The sequence below is a fragment of the Aedes aegypti genome, chromosome 2 (assembly GCF_002204515.2).
Source record: "Aedes aegypti strain LVP_AGWG chromosome 2, AaegL5.0 Primary Assembly, whole genome shotgun sequence".
Lineage (NCBI taxonomy): Eukaryota > Metazoa > Arthropoda > Insecta > Diptera > Culicidae > Aedes > Aedes aegypti.
The window spans coordinates 92,781,537-92,798,566 of record NC_035108.1 but is presented as its reverse complement, the minus strand read 5'-3'; the positions used below and the strand labels follow the sequence as shown (position 1 = coordinate 92,798,566).

Here is a 17,030-nt window from a genome sequence, read left to right as displayed (position 1 = left end):
GTTACTTGGGATACCAGATAATTTACAATACTTACAACCTGAATGAGGTATGAATGAGCCCTGCATAAGAGGTAAAATACATCGAACAAACGTAAACATTTTTTTCAAATACCTTTATAATATCTAAATGAAGTATTAACAACTGAACAATACCTAATTATGGTATGATACCAAAATATGGTATGCATAAGTTATTGCGAGTGCATGCATCTTTTGAAGTGTTTCTTATTGTGAAGCTTCAGGCAATTCGGCAGAAAAGTTCCCCATGGCAAAGTGAGTTGAGAAAGTATCCAAGTTGTTCTTCACTCTATTATTGCGCATTTCTTTCACTACTTGACTATCGCAGAAGTTTTTACAAGTGCTGAAACCCTAATAAAAGTGCGCAATTGCATCAAATCGGGTAGGTGTATGCTGGGGACTTATTCTTCGTAAATCAAAGAATAGGTGCTCTGAAGACAACAGGATTCAATGTAATCCCGCACTTTTATTCACACTTTCGCACTTATGAGGCCGCACTTCGCAGTCCAGTAGTGAAAGAAATACACAATATGAAACCGTACATTAGTGCGACTTACTGCTGAGTTTCAGACGACTGGATGGAGAAAAAAAACAATGTACCCTGCATGATTTTTTGTTGGATTTTTTCAAGACAATTCATGCAAGGTTCTTGCTACATACTCTTAGAACGATACTAAATATATTCCTAGCTAAATGCTTAATGGACTCCTCCAAATGATTATAGTATAATCCCTGCATTGACAAGTTCGCCATTCAGATAAATAGTGAATTACAAACGTAATTTGTAGGAATACCTGTTCGGTACATCAGTTGAATAATTCTGAGAGAATTGGTAGGACTCCATGAACATAGTTTTCAAGAACTCTAGGGATCCACGAAAAGTTTGTAAAGTTTAAAAGTGGGTCGCAGCGCCGAAAAGGTTGGTACATGGAAAAAGTTTATATATGTCCCTCATATTTTATGTTCGTTCAGTTTTGGCATGTTTGATCTGTATAAAAATATATGTTCTTCGTCAAACGAACCATGAACTCCATTCCAGAATCCAGTCTCAAGATATGCGAGCATAAACAATGATTGTTCAAACATCTATGGCTTTCAAACAAACACAAACTTTGAACTTTGAAACCTGGTCGTATGGATTGCATGAAGTATGGGTCGTATAGGTTGTACTCAATAAATGTATTGAGCCGTCCAAGAATTTCATGGATAGTCTACTAGCAAAACTGATACTCTTAGATATTTCATAAAATGCGGTATACAACCAAAATATTCGTGTGAACAAGTTGAATAAAAAATATTCATGAACGGTTCGATCGAAACGTGCAAACTTCTGTGACATGCACATAATTGGAGCGTGGCGTATCATGGATATTTACATGATATATCATGTTAACTTAATCCAGCATGATTCTGTAAGATTACGTGACATATAACACCTTTTTACATGATTTTAAATTTTAATTCACATGACTTCATGTTTACATCGCATTAATGAAGTTTACATAAAGTGTAATCTTCGATATTTTTAACAGTGGCAATACAGTCACTTCACAGTTATGAATCATCCAAGAGTCATTTTTATCATCTTTTCGTGTGTCGATGATAACTTCGATCCCTTCATTCTGCATACAATTTCGATGTCCTATTTATGTCGATGCGTTCCTGTTGATTTATTGTTCCCAATTTTCTCTCAGTACCGTCAAACGGGGTAACTTGCAACAGGGGTGAAACTTGCAACACAATGACATGTAACTGAATTGACGTTTTCTAAAGCATTAAGTTAAATTGTTCTAATTTGTTACACCGGTTAATGACCTTAGGTATAAAAATAGAGGTTTTGGTGAGAACTTTGGTATTATTTCTACTTTGGTTGGTTTGCTGGAGGAGAAAATCATATCACACGTTTGATCGTATAAAAACAAGGCGGAAATTCGTTCCTAGTACCATACAAACGGGTTATAAATATTATTCTAGGTATTTGCTTTTCGCTACAGTATTTAATAGTGTACAAAAACACTATAAAAAAGTTTTGTTAATTTCAAGTTTATACACTGAAAATAATTGAAAACGTTTTTGACTACCCTTGTGGGGTAACTTGCAACAGCAATTTTAATCTCAATGGCAAGATGTTTTCTGCCGCTTGTCATCAAAAACACATGAAAAAGCAAGATTGACCATTTATTTGTAGAATTACATTAAAATTGTTAAACCTCAACCAACTTATAACACGTTTGGTAGAAAAAAGTAACATTAATCGCATTATTATTGGATTTTTTTTTTATTCGTGAAAGCTATGATTAATTCAAAAAATATGTTTCAAATGTAACTTGCAGATCTATCATTATGAATTTTTTGCATGAAATATAAATATAGCTTTTTTCAATGACCAACAGAGGCCATTTCAAGAGATGCGATCAATATATGATACGTTGCTTTGGTTAAAACATGAATGAAAAATATCTTATGTGAAGCAAAACCTCAAAACCATTTCAGTTGAATAAAAAGTAGCACTAAAACTTTTAAATGGCTTTCTACTAGCCGTCAAGACTTGTGATTTGCTAAAAATTTCCACTTGTGGAACATATAAAATACAAAATCAATCGATTTTTTAATCGTATATGGTCAATACTCATAGTTCAATAAAAAAAAAATGATTTTTCAAAAATGATGGTACCTAGTTTCTGTTTATTGTCATGTTTTTACTGCAGTTAATTATTTAATGATTTAAAAAACGGTATTGATAACATTTTTGATAGTAAACTTCAGTCTGTATTGTGTGTTGCATGTTACCCCATATCAGGGGTAGCATGAAAAAAGCATATTTTCAGCCTCTCCTGATCCCAGGAAAACAAATTTTAATACAATAAATACCACATGGCATTCTTTACGTAGCGATTAGGATACCAGATTGTATTTGGTTCATCTAAGTCCTTAAAATTTTTGTCCAAATAGATTTGAAGTTGAAAAGTGTTGCAAGTTACCCCGTTTGACGGTATGTCAATATGACCAATATCTACACACCAAATTTTCTATCCATGTTTCAGCAATATCATTTGCTGAAACCATTTCAGCAATGCATAGTTTTGCTGATATACAGCACTTTTTCATTTGTTTGCTGAAATTCAGCAATATCACTTGCTGGATAAATGTCAACGTTTTCAGATTTGCTGATTTTCAGTAATTTATTTGACGGATTTTTAAAATTGCCGTAAATCATTAAACAAAATTGCTGAACTTACATCAGTTATCATGTTTTTACTGAAAACCAGCACGCGTGAGATCTGACTGTCTTGAGCTTTCGATGAAGTCAATATTTAAATATTTGTGTTTTTTTTTTCAATTTTTTTGTATTTTCCGATGGATAATCCAACTCTGAGTAATATCCAGTAAGTACAAAACATGTAATTATTGCTTAATTTTAATTTGTGATTGTATTACAGGATGGCGACAAAATTGGAAAGGCGAAAGATTATACGGCTCTACCACCTTCCTTAAGAGTGCACAACAAGAGTTTTCTTTTATTTGTTTAAAATGTTAGATTGTTTTATTAAAATAAAATTGTAGTAAATATGTAAAAACTTATTGTCTTACAATTTGCGAGGGTCATAAAAATCAACTATTTTTACAAACGGGTTAAATTTTCAATTGCTGGAAAGCAGCACAAATTTGCAGATTCCAAATTACTGATCAACCAGCAAAATGAAAAACAATTTGCTGGACGGTCAGCAAAACAGCTGTCAGTTTTATGCGAATTCTCTTTGCTGAAAGATCCAGCAAATTTCATTTTGCTGGATCGATTGCTGAATTTACAGCACAAAAAAAAAAATCAGCATAAATTTGCTGGTTTACAGCAATAAAATTTTGATATGTAAGGTTACTAGACAATTTTTTGGGATTCAAAACATATTAGCAACAACAAAAATGATCTAGTGGTCCGGATGATATATGCAACGATAGGAATGACGTCACATGTTAACAATCAAATTTGTCTTGTTACAATCAAGCCTGCCTTGTTAATTTCTATGCCATGGGTAACGGAATGGTTTTCAACCTAGTATTCATTAAAGTTTGTTCTTTGTCTCGATCTCTTCCTATCTCGATTTTTTAGGAAATAAACCTCTTAATACTTACCCGATTATTTACAAATGAATATCGAGTTTTATAGAAATTTCTAACGTTGTACATCCCACAGATATGAATTAGTGGGAGAGGATAATCCTTTTTTTAGAAGAATCCTTATTATGGATCAAACATATATTACAAATCAGAAAACCATAACAGCAATTAATCTGCGAGGCAAATGAAAGTACACTGTATGGTGTACCGGAATCGCCTAATATTTCATAACTGTGGTGCAGTTTTCAATGAACCACAGTTATGAATCAACGCTTCTAGCAATATAATTAACATTTTATTTCACAGGAACAGAAAACAATGTTTAAAAGTCCGTTATAATTGTTTCCAAAGCTTTACAGATTAGGAGTTCACACCAGTAAAATACTTTCAGCGAAATTGCAAATCTATTTAATGAGAAATCATGTGTGTAATCCAGCACTGATCCATATGTGCGTGTAAATCAAAATTGTGGCTTGACTGTACTGGGAAAGATTGAAATAAATAAGTTTTGTAATGTATTGAATACAACAGGTAATCCAAGAACTGTCGGAATATAGATTTTTTGGATCTACTATAGTAACAACTAATTATTTTATACACACTTAAAATTCTTCACAGTAGTATAACCAAGATTGATACACTAAGTACACTATTTAGAGTAAGGTTAAAGTTGATACAATTAACCAGGGTCTTGAACCACCCTAAAACTATCACATGCTTTCACCGGTTAACTCCGGTTTCCAGTCGGATATTTTCCGAGCGTTGAAGAATTGCTAATGCAAACCAAATTCGAAAGCCCGCGTACAAATAAACACAAACTCACTTGTTATCCCGACCGTGGCCGTTATGATTATAATAACTCACAATATATCTCGAGCACCACCGAAAACTGTCAACACAGCGAATTCACTATCAAATCAAAAACGCCACACCGCACAAGCCGGAGGAACCCGTCAACTTGTAACTTGTAACTTGTATAGTTTTCAAAATATTTAATGTAGCAATTTGAACGCGCCCGCGCTTGGTTCAATTCAAAACTCTTGAAACCGTACCTTTTCACGTCCGATCTGCCCGAACCGCCAATCGACACTGACGTTGGATCGCCGGCGGAGTTGCCATTCGGCCCCCCATTGCCGCTGCTGCCATTGGGAGGCATGTTGGTAGAGCTGTTGTCGAGCTTTTTCAACGCCCGGTTCGCCCGCCAACGTTCGACAAAGTCCCAGAATTGGAGCGAGTTTTTATCCCGCCCCAGGTTGGTGTCTTGGATGCACTTGAAGCCCGCGTCGTCTAACGGTTTGCTGGGAGCTTTCGGTTCGCTTTCTGTGAAGAGGAAGGAAGAGAAGGGGAAACAAATTGAGGAAAACGTGGAAAACTATCTAAGAGCGTGTTACAGCTGTCCAATAAAGAGTTGTTTATTTTGATAATTGGTGAAACAATCTTACTCTGGCAGGGGGGTTCTTGAAAAGCTATTGAACTCATACTCGGCTACAACATCAGAAAGCTTATTATTTCAAAGATTCAGGCAGTTTGGCCGAGAAGAACCTCCAATGCCAAAGTGAATATCGTAGATGTCCAGTATAGTTCATTGTCCTATCTCTTTTGGATATTCAATGATCTACGACTTGTTTAAACTATTAAGGTGATGATCAATCGAAACCAAACCTCAAATTTTCAAGAGCACAAATTTGGAGAACCAAACTGCCATCTGTAAAAAGTAGGCATTGAGAAAATGGGGTGTGAAGTTTCCAAACTCGTTTTCCATGCCAATATTCAAAAAATTCCAGAGGATTGGAACATGTTCAAATCTTCATGAAAATTTCACAATTTGCTTTTCACTATGATATCTTTCTGAGGAAAAGAATTAAGATGATCAAAACACGGTTCATTTTTGTGTTACACGGTGCGGAAATCTGTAGTGGGACTTTTCATTATGGGACAATTTGGTTTGCTGTTTTTTTTCCTACTTTTTCCGAACAATTCTTATTATCTCATAAGGGCAGCTGAAAGAGCATTGGAAAATATGTTGAAAACTGAACTCAACTCAATTTTGACGAAAATGTAGATGGGACTGACTTGCGATTTACGGCAGCAAACACTCGTTGAGGCCGAAAACTAGCTGGTGTTGACCTGGGAGGAAGGCATCGATACTACACACGAAATTGGATACAATTGTTTTTCAAATTGCAAGATAACTCCAGTTTGCAAACGACAATCAAGGCAGGCTTAGTGAAAATCGCTAATTTTCATTTGCTGTGTGCCTTCGATCTTTCTGGACAAACATTGAAAAAGGGCCACAGTTTTCTATGAGTTCAATTTTCAGTTTTAAAGAAAACAGTAAAAAAGCCTCATTCCAATACGTTACATTCAATAAGAATAAACGGTGCTCTCGTGACGTTACTTTTGAATGTGCATGAATTGATTCTAATTCAATTTTTGCTCCTTTGATGAAATGCAAAAATATGCTTTGGCTAATTTCGCGCTTTTACCATGTTTGTCCATTGTTTAAGATCCGGGCTCATACTGACAGTTCATGACATCAAAATATCGGCTCACTGTGACGTAGAGAAATTTTGTATTGGTTTCTCCCTCCCAGGTGTTGACTAATCGATTAGTTTTTCAGCTCAAACGGATGTTCGGATTTTTGATCTTTAAAATTTAAAATTTGGTTTCTATCCATCTCCACATTAACCCCTGTATCTGCAGCATCATTTTTACCATTCCACTTTGTTTCGAATTCCGGACAGCTTAAGGCTAAGTAGCCCGTCATTCGTTTTGGCAACAATGATGACTTTTCAGCTTGAATTTCAAAGTGATAAAACTCAGTATGGATAGTTTATATTGACCTGAAAAAGTAACACTGTACGCACAAACATGCATAAAGTATGCTGATACTTTTTCAGCTGTGTCAGTTCAAAACTAAATGATTTTCTTTGATTCGAAATCGTGAGATGAATTAGCAACAATCATCAACGAGGCGTACAAATTTCAATGACGGCCTACTTCGCCTTAAGCAAATCATGAAAAGAAAAGTCAAATCGATTATTGAAATCGTCAAACAGCTAAAGAGACGTCTAATGCAGAGGGCATTAGAAATTTTCATAGAGATCAATGCAAAATGCTCATTAAAACGACCCTCGCAAGTTAGAACTTTTGAACGGCAAAAATTGAAACATTTCTTGTGCCATACAAAGTAGAGTGTCCGGAATTCGAAGCTGTCTCAAAACGGTATTAGCATTTTATTGTGGAAAATTCACTTTTTTACACTAAAATATATCGGAAAGTTGCAACAATTGTTATATTCACTAGAAAGGCCAACATCTCTACTATGTTCCAGGTCTATGTCTTCGCGTGTCTTTGTCACCTATGAGTCAACTTTTGTTGGTAATATTGCCTTGTATTTGCAGCAATCTATGTGCGGTTCTAGTTGTACAGCTTGTAGTCGCTGTACTTATCGAACCTACGGTCTGCTCTGATAGTTCAGTAGTTACTCGACAAGGTGATGTCTTTAATCATTGGAGATAATAAAAAGGTAGCCTAATGGACAAATCTCTGCTAGCACATGAGTCAATATTGAAAATTTTCCGAAAATTTCTGAACAAGTTCTCTGTAACGTAGTTGACAAATGGAAGCATCTCCACACTTTAAATTCTTGTTGTGTCACTTACATGCTGTTTCAACTACAATCTCTCTAATTTGCACTCCTACTTTTAAAAATGACGTGTGACGACTGAACTAATAATGAATTTCAGTGCCACTGAACTGCCTTTCAATGCTCATATTTTAGACGGTCGAAATTGAAAAGGCTGCAATAGTAAAATCAACCAAACTTCACCGACGTGTACTACTACAATGTATAAATTTTGCAGAACACATACCTCGTTGAATCCATACTTCTTCTTTGTAACTCCCTGCCTAGCACAGGTGAGACTCCCACTCTCTTCAACTGCCTCAGGGTCGGCGTACGCGCTTTGCTATCGCGACCAAGAATACACTAAACTACCTTGACTGGAACACAAACCCGCTTTATTATTTCTACTTCACACAAACAGGTACCTTTATTGGTCCCACTTTCTCAAGGGTCTCCCTCACTCCCACCCTCTCCTACCTCACTTCAGTGCTTACTTGTTCGGCGGGGCTTCCTGTCCTGCTTCCTGGCGCGCTTTCTACTCCTCCGCACAGTACTTCAGTTTCCTCCTCACGACCTTGTCAGGCACCTCGGACCTTCGAACGCTAGCTGGCACTTCTCCTCTTCACACTGCCCTTGAACTCCGATCTTCAGGCCATACACAAAATGGCCGCCTCTATTCACCGACTAGGTGACGCCTATGGCTCGCCGTGCCAGTCTACGGAGTGCCACCCTTGTCGACTCTAGTCCAACTCCGAGGTATGCCGAGGCCACGGACGGACCCAATCTCCGGTTCAGGGCCAAACCCAGGGTAAAGCACAAGCTTGAACTACGGGTGACCTAAGGGGTTGTAATGGATGTAATCCTTTTATTGTTTCAACCCCTTCCACTATTTTTCCACAATATTACCTTACAGCTTCTTAGAATTCATCACGTAGTTCTTGCTAGAATGCTGCAGACTAAGTGGATTTCGACTTAATGGCTTTCAATCGACGATCGCAACCGTTGAAGCATTTTCCGCCCATCCATATTCGCCCCATCATGGCCCCCTTTACACCACCCATGATCCCAGTGAACCACGTATCGTATAAGAATGTGCATCAAAAATCACATATTTGTACGTAGAAAATCAGAATCGCTCTTGAAGGCCAAATGAGGCGTTATCAATGTCAACACAATCCCCAATACGATTCATAAACGACAATCTGTTTTGACAGCAAAACATCATATAAATCGCAGTAACTTAGCAAAAATGGCCACTCAAGTGTCGTTGTACATGAAACATGCATTAATATTGGCAAATCACGTCATGCTTCTCAGCTTAGTGTTCTCATGAGCACTTCCACAGTGATTAACTGAGAGCTTACTTTGCCAAAGTTGCCATTATCCCATTCGTGTGGCAGGTACGATGATACTTTATGCCCAAGGAAGTCAAGGAAATTTCCATTACGAAAAGACCCTGGACCGACCAGGAATCGAACCCAGACACTTTCAGCATGGCATTGCTTTGTAGCCGCGGACTCTAAACACTCGGCTAAGGAAGGCCCCCTCAAGTAATAAGTTATAAAGCTCAAGTAATAATAATAGATAATAATCATTAATTGACGGTAGGCAGAAGTCTACATGGCTTATAAAATGTTTGAAATCTATTAAAAGGAGAAGTGTCCAGTATTCTGGAGATGTTTTGAATAAATGGTTAACATAATTGCTATTAATATGGTCACAGATGTACTCGATGAATCTATTTGATTTATTGACCAAAACATTTGTTAAACTATTAGTGAAATGTATACTATTAAAGAGATTATTACAGACATTGTTGATCTATTTAATTTTGCTCAGGCTTTCAATACATTTATCCAATAATCCAAACAGCAATTTTTAGTTAACCAATTTAATGAATGGTTTCATGTTATTTGGCCGAATGCCGTTTGGCTGAAATTGAAAACAGTAGTAAATTATATTGAAGTTTGAGGTTATGGCTTTCAGTCTTAAATAAAACTCAAAAACGGATTTTCGCTTACACCCGACGTTTCAGACACATGTATTTTAACTTTTTCAAGGAATTAGCTGTGTTCCGTTTTATCGTTTGCCCACAGCATAGGCAACATTTGTCCAACAGCATAAAAAAAATTCCCCGTTCGGGTACTGTACGGGAGTAGAAATCCGAAAACAATCCGGGTCACAGAACTAAAAACGCAGTTGCCTGTTTTGGCGCCACTTTTACTCTTGTTGTGTCGATTCTATTGTTTTTTGTTTTTAGTTTTATTTAAAACTGAAAGTCATAGCCAAATGCATGCTAACTATAATTCACTCCGTTTGCATTTGTAATGAATTTCAAAGCTGATTTTCAAAGAACTTATTCAGCTTATCATAAAGAAGAATAAATCATCATTGATTTACAAATAATTAGCTCTTCAGTGGCAGTTCAAAGGGGCCTTCCTTAGCCGTGTAGTTAGAGTCTGCGGCTACAAAGCAAAGCCATGCTGAAGGTGTCTGGGTTCGAATCCCGGTCGGTCCAGGATCTTTTCGAAATGGAAATTTCCTTGACTTCCCTGGGCATAGAGAATAATCGTACCTGCCACATGATATACGAATGCATAAATGGCAACTTTGGCAATGAAAACTCTCAGTTAATAACTGTGGAAGTGCTCATAAGAACACTAAGCTGAGAAGCAGGCTCTGTCCCAGTGAGGACGTCAATGCCAAGAAGAAGAAGAAGTGTCAGTTCAAAAAACAGTCAGTGCTGAAAGAAATGCATCCTAAATGTAAGCAATTTTTCACTTATCTGCTAGCGTTAATAGCTGTCAGCATTGCGTTTGTAATCGGCTTTTGACAGTAATTAAAACGGTTTACGAATAATTCGTCCTTATGCAGGATCGGTTTGTTTCGATTCCACGAATCGTGCTAAATAAATTATTTCATAGTTCAAGCCACCACGAGTTTTGGTTTCCTTTTTTCACGGAGAAACAGGCTTCTTTGACGTAAGGGTTAGCCGAGTCACACGTTGCAATCTCAATCTTGGAGGAGAATGACATCTTGCCTAAGTAAATCCTTGAGCAAAAAAAATGTTTTGAATAAGACTTTTTATGAACGTATTATAAGCTTTCATTCTAATAATTTTCAAAAACACCCCAAGTAACCACGAAGCAATATATGAATACTTTATGTGCTATCAGATTTTGACATAATCTTTAAGAGCTTTATAAAACATAATTAAAGTGGGAAAGGGCGCCACAATAACCAAATTAATGCAATACTTGGTAAAGCAGTTTTTAATGCAATTTATATTTGTATTTTTGGGGTTCATGATGTATATTAGCTTAAGATAATGTATATTTAGGGCTTGCGCTAAAAATAAACAAACAAATGAATCCATTGACTACCCTTTAAATTTTTCCTCATCTGTAGAGCCTTCAACCACTGCTTCCATTATTTAGGAATATTGTGGTATGACCCATATTTTATTTGGTGCTCAACAAATATCCTTTCACAATTGAGATGTGATAGACATTGGTTGATGTGTCACATTGTCCCAACTGGGCACAATTCGTTTTATAAAGTCTATTACCCTATTAGGACTACCTTGCCAAATTTCCTCTAATAACCCTTTTCCAAATGCTAACATTCTTTGATCAAGCAATGCTCCGCAGTTGCAGAGTAAATGTTCAGCAGTTTCGTTTTCAGCTTGACAAAAACGACACTCAGAGGATTGTATATTTTTCCTATCTTTTTAAGATGATACCTACTTGGGCAGTGTCCGGTAATCAGGCCAGTTGTTACCCTAAGATTTCCTTTATTAGGATTCAGTATAGCCCGGGCTTTAGCTAGACTGGGTTTTATGAATCTTTTCGCTTGCTTGGATGTATCCGTAGCGTTTCAATTGGATTCTACTCTACCATGGACATTTCCCAATTTTTCAGTTTCATCCTGAGAGTGCACTCAGGAACACCTCAGAACGGTTCAGGGCCGACAAAGCTCGAAGCTGCACCCTGTCTTGCTAGATTGTCGGCGATTTCATTCCTCTCAATTCCACCAATGGCCGGGCACCCAGTAAAATGTAACTTCGTTCCTACTGACCAATTGCTTCAGAGAAAAAATTCATTCCCACACTAACTTTGATCTACATGTGAATGCCATTAGAGCATTAAAAGCTGCTTGACTGTCCGAGAAAATACAGATCTTTGCAAACCTATAGTTTCTTTTGAGACAAACATTTGTACAGTCAATGATGGCTTGTATTTTAGCTTGGAACACAGTAGGACTGCGCCCCATAGCGATTACCTTGCTGATACCAGGGCTGAAAACTCCAGCTCCAGTATTGTCGCCCATCTTTGACCCGTCGGTATAAAATACAATAGAACCTGAACGTAAAGTTGGCATCCCAGAATCCCAAGTATAGCGGCTTGGTTTAACCACTTTAAAGGGAACATCATAGTTGGTCTTCGTTGTCATCCAATCTTCTATTGTTTTCATATCTGACTACCTTTCAATGGTTTCCTTTACCAGCTTAATGATTTATTTTTGTTGGGATCAGGATTCGAACCCACAACTAGGATGATGGTGTGCTGGATGCCTGGCGCGTTGGTGTCCTGTGCTAAAGCTGCTGATGTAATAGGGTGACAAATTTCGGGATTTCCCGTTTCCCGGAATATTAGTCTTGACATCCCGGGAATTCCGGGATTCCCGAAATGTACGTACAATTTGATGAAACCCACTTAATTTCGATGAAAAACAATGACATTTTTCTCACTTATATGATAAAATAGAAAAGCATCATGAAAAAAAGAATAAAAGAGTAATTATTTTCATGAAAAGACCAACGAAGAAAGATTCATCAATAGGGAAAGTATACCAGTTATGACTATAGTGGTTCCCTATGTGGCCATATGTGTTTTTTCGAAAACTTTCACATTTTGAATATTTTTCAATGTTTTAACATCAAGATTCAGTTGATATCAAACTACTAAAACAAAAAAAAAATGATTAAAAATTTGAAAAAAATCAAATTATCACATATGGCGAAATAGGGAACCATTATGTCCATAACTGGTACACCTACCCTATCTATTGATCCAGTTGCAAAGTTTTAACACTCAACGTTCCGTCATCGTAATCATTGTCATCATCGAAACTTCAAAGGCAGTTTTTCTGTTCAAAACTAAAAATTTTTCGATTAAAATTTGTTCACTGTGTTTCGGTTGGAGAATAGAACACAGTGAACACATTTTCTTGTAAATTTGCTTGATTTTGAACGAAAAAAAACTGCTTTGGGAAATTCCGAAATCAATGACGGATCCTGCCCCCTTAATGCTCTTCTCTTCAATATTACCCGTTCACGTAAGTCTAGGCTGAGAAAGCAAATTTAAAAGTACACCTATACTTCATAATTTATACCATAATTTTCAGTTATTAACTTTTAGCATGATATCCTACAATATCTCCAATTATTTCTTTTGTTCTAAAGTTTTAAAATGTCTGGAGCAAATTTTTTTTTTCGCAATTCCATTCATGACTGTTATAGAGAATTTGTAAAAATCTCTAGCAAACCTGTAATTAGTCAAGCTATGTTTTGATTTTTGTTATGTTACTTCATCAGAATGAAAAATTAATATATGAAATGTGAATAATTATAGATAACATATAACCTTGGAAGGTTACATTATCCCCTTATTTCCATGAAAAAACATTGCATCGTTGAGTTTCTACTCCCACTTGAACCTTAATACTAGTTTTTGTTGAAAATTTGAGAAATCCCGGGATCCCGGGATTTCCCGGGACAAGTTTAGATTTTTGTCCCGAATCCCGGGACGAGCAAAATGGCCGGGAAATGGACACTCTATTCCTTATAAACGAAACCACTGTGTGTGTTAACATTACTATTCGCCTAGTTATTACGAATAGAAAGAATTCTCTTCGGCGATTGACCAACAGTGATTTCCTTTCTTCACCAAATGAACCATCAATAGAATTTGATCACCATTCTTTCTCGTAGAGGAAATAATAGAACTTAACCCACAAAACAAAGCAATTAATGCAATGATATAATGCTTGTGGTTACTTGGGGCGTTTTTCTTGAAAGAACAGCCTATAATCAAAATAAGAAAAAATCTCTTATAAAAATTTGAGCTAGTGTAATGCAAAAAAAATCGTTTTTTAGTATAACTACAAGGAACTGCCGATGGTTTAAAGAAGGACAAATTTTCATACAAGATATAAGCTAGTCAATTGTAATATAACAAGTAAAATTCTAAAGAATAGCCTTTGAAACCATAGCACACCGTTGGTAATCCAGAGCCTAATCAACTATCAGCTTGGATTCTTGACACGTTGTGGGGTGCTCACTACTTCGTCCTGAATTAACGGGTCGGATTTATCATTCTTTTGGTGCATTTATAGACTAACATGACATTCCGTCATATAAAAAAAATCATTAAATTAATTAGCTTATCATCGTTTAATTAATTGGCCTTAAATCACTTAATAATTTTAAGAATATTAGTCAAAGTATCGTACAGAACTTGTGAAAAAATGAGTTAGTTTTATTTTCAGGAAACACTTCAAAAGATCAAACCCACAACCCTAAGCTTGGTCTTGCTGAATAGCTGCGTGTTTACCGCTACGGCTGTCTGGGCCCTATAGATTGATATATCTTAACAACAAATTTCACTTTATGAGAGTTTGCGATTTGTTAAATTATTATTTGAGCAAACATTGAATTAATTTCATCCTAAGTGTATATTTTACATGGATGGAACTATTTCTGGTTCTAGAGTTTATCATATTGATTACACACATTTTTTTTTAAATAGCCTAGTTCCTTTTTGTTATTGAATTATAAGATTCGGCAGACTCAACTCTACCCAGCTCTCTGAGAGTTCCTCCAGAATTATCCCGGAAACCCCTCTTTGGTAATTATGCAAATCCTTTCGAGATTTTTCCGTAAAATTTCCTTGGAATTTTGCCAAAATGTTGCTATGATTGCTTTCTATGTTTAAAGAAATCTGGGATTTTTCTGGATATCTTTTGAAGTTTTTTCCAGATTTTTTTTAGGGATTCTTACAAAAGCTCCTCGGATTTATTTTGGAAATCCATCCGAAATTATTATATTAATCCCTTTGATATTTACTAAGAAATCCTTCAGTAGTTCTTCCGTGAAACTTAGTGGGACTTCTTCGAATATCGCTCTGAGATTCTTTCAGAAACATGTTTGGGTTATTCCGCATGTGACTAAAATAAAAAAAAAATCTATTTTTACACTGCCAGATTCTTCCGATCAATTGCTTGCAATTCTTACGGAAATTCCTCTGGGATTCTTTCTTGAAACCCTCTGGAATTCTTCCAGAAATCTTGTAGAAAAGCTTCCCAAGTATCTCTCGGGGATTTATTTGGAAATTATTTGCCAACTTCTCAATGCCCACTTTTTACAGATTGGACTGACTTGCGATTCACAGCTGTATGGTTTAGCAATACTATCTTTAAACGAGAAACGTTTTTGGATTCTTAACACCTAGTTTTGTTTCACTATGTGCATTCTTTGTACAACATAGAAGAATGTTTGCTTTTCAAGTGCTTCCAAGAGAACTTTTTTCGAAAATGCTTACAATTAAAACAGTTTTTGTATACCGTTTTGACTCAAAATCCGGACAGCTAAGCACGAAGGTAACAAATTTATGGATGAAGGTAAAATAATTTCATGAAGCTTTAAGTTCGTTGTGCCTCATTGATTATTTTTCACATAAAGCGGCAATTTATGCCTTGAAAAAAGTATAAATAAGTAAAAATAGTCCATGTCTCTTGCTTCGATATCCAAATACTAATTTAAGATTACTTCAAATTCCGGGCACATTTGCTTCGAATTTCTGGACTTCGAACTTCTGGACACAGTATTCATGAATTTAACCTTATTTTATACATAAACATGCCCAAAACTAACTAAATTTCAATTCCTTGACAATGCTGAAGAAACTAGCGACAACATTTTTACTCACCCGCTTATCAAGCTCTTCTTCAGATTACAGGTGGGTAGTCGGATAAGTCCACCGCGCAACAGCACAAGACATTATTTAAATCATTCTCGCTCCCAATTGTTCTATTCAAGGCTGGAAATGATAAAATAGTTTGACCCAAAGATTATAAACCGAGGAATAATTATTGTAAATATCAGAACTACCGGGAAAGGTTAACGTCGGAACAATAATCACTTTTGCAATGGTCCGGCTTTTGAGTCAACCAATTTGTATGCCCCAAAATCTGGACACAGAGATTTATTCAATTATAATGGTAGTTTTGCACACATTTCAGTCACTTCAACTCTTCTTGAACACAAACCAACACCAAACTGTATATTGACAGCATAAAAAATGGACCAATGCACGTTCTTAAAGCTAAGTATGCTGTTTCGCTCAAAAATAGTAAAGAAATTCCTTGACTGAAAGGGTCAAGAAATTTCCTACAGAGAGCCCCCTTTGAAGTGACATTTCTTCTCAACTGCGTACTGCGATCAGAAAAAAGAGATTTTCTTGACCATTTCTTGGGAGAAATTTTCCACGCATCGAGATAGGCGATTTCTTTTCTTGTCAGTAGCAATCCAGCCTTAAAGGCTTTGTCTGGTCTTTGTTGCGAAGGAAATTTGCACTGCAGGTGACACGAAGTTTAATTTTATTTCTTAGATTTTTAATTTCCAGGCTACTTTGATGCTGTTAACTTCTAAATGAACCCAATAACTTGAATTTTAATCTACGTAGAAAAGTTATAAACAAACGCACATTAAATCTACCAAAATATAATAATTCCTCAAGAGTGTCCGGCTTTCGAAGCGTCCGGCAATTCGAAGCAAAACGGTATTTTTTTCCAATATCTATTTAGTAAAATAAAACTTCTTACATATAATGTAATTTTCATTCACTATGGACCTATGCACGAGTTACTTGACGTTTGAGCGGTGCTGAATTCACAGGTTTCCATGGTCACATAAATAATACGGCACCGCTAAAAACGTCAAATAGTGAAGCATTTCAAGCGTGTGCTAGAATAAGGGCGTAAGTCGCATGATCGATTTCTCTTCATCGATCCTCTCTTCTGTGAATAAGAGTGACAGATGCGGGATTGTTAGCATTTTTTCACTTCAGGACGCTAGGCAGCGATGCAATTTTGCGTCCTGACGTGAAAAAATGCTGACAAACTTGCGACTTGTCACTTTCATTCACAGAAGAGATTATCGATGAAGAGAAATCGATCATGCGACTTACGCCCTTATTCTAGCACACGA

The 17,030-nt window shown here is 36.4% G+C and overlaps 1 protein-coding gene across 3 annotated transcripts in view; it reads right to left on the bottom strand.

Moving 5' to 3' along the window:
• The window catches only part of LOC5574708, a 212,707-nt gene that overhangs the window by 138,136 nt on the left and 57,541 nt on the right, over positions 1 to 17,030 (bottom strand). For all 3 annotated transcript variants that reach the window (XM_021841543.1, XM_021841542.1, XM_001661558.2), the window contains exon 3: positions 5,187 to 5,454. In XM_021841543.1, the coding sequence (XP_021697235.1) occupies positions 5,187 to 5,454 (268 nt within the window). The remainder of the gene's footprint in view (positions 1 to 5,186; positions 5,455 to 17,030) is intronic.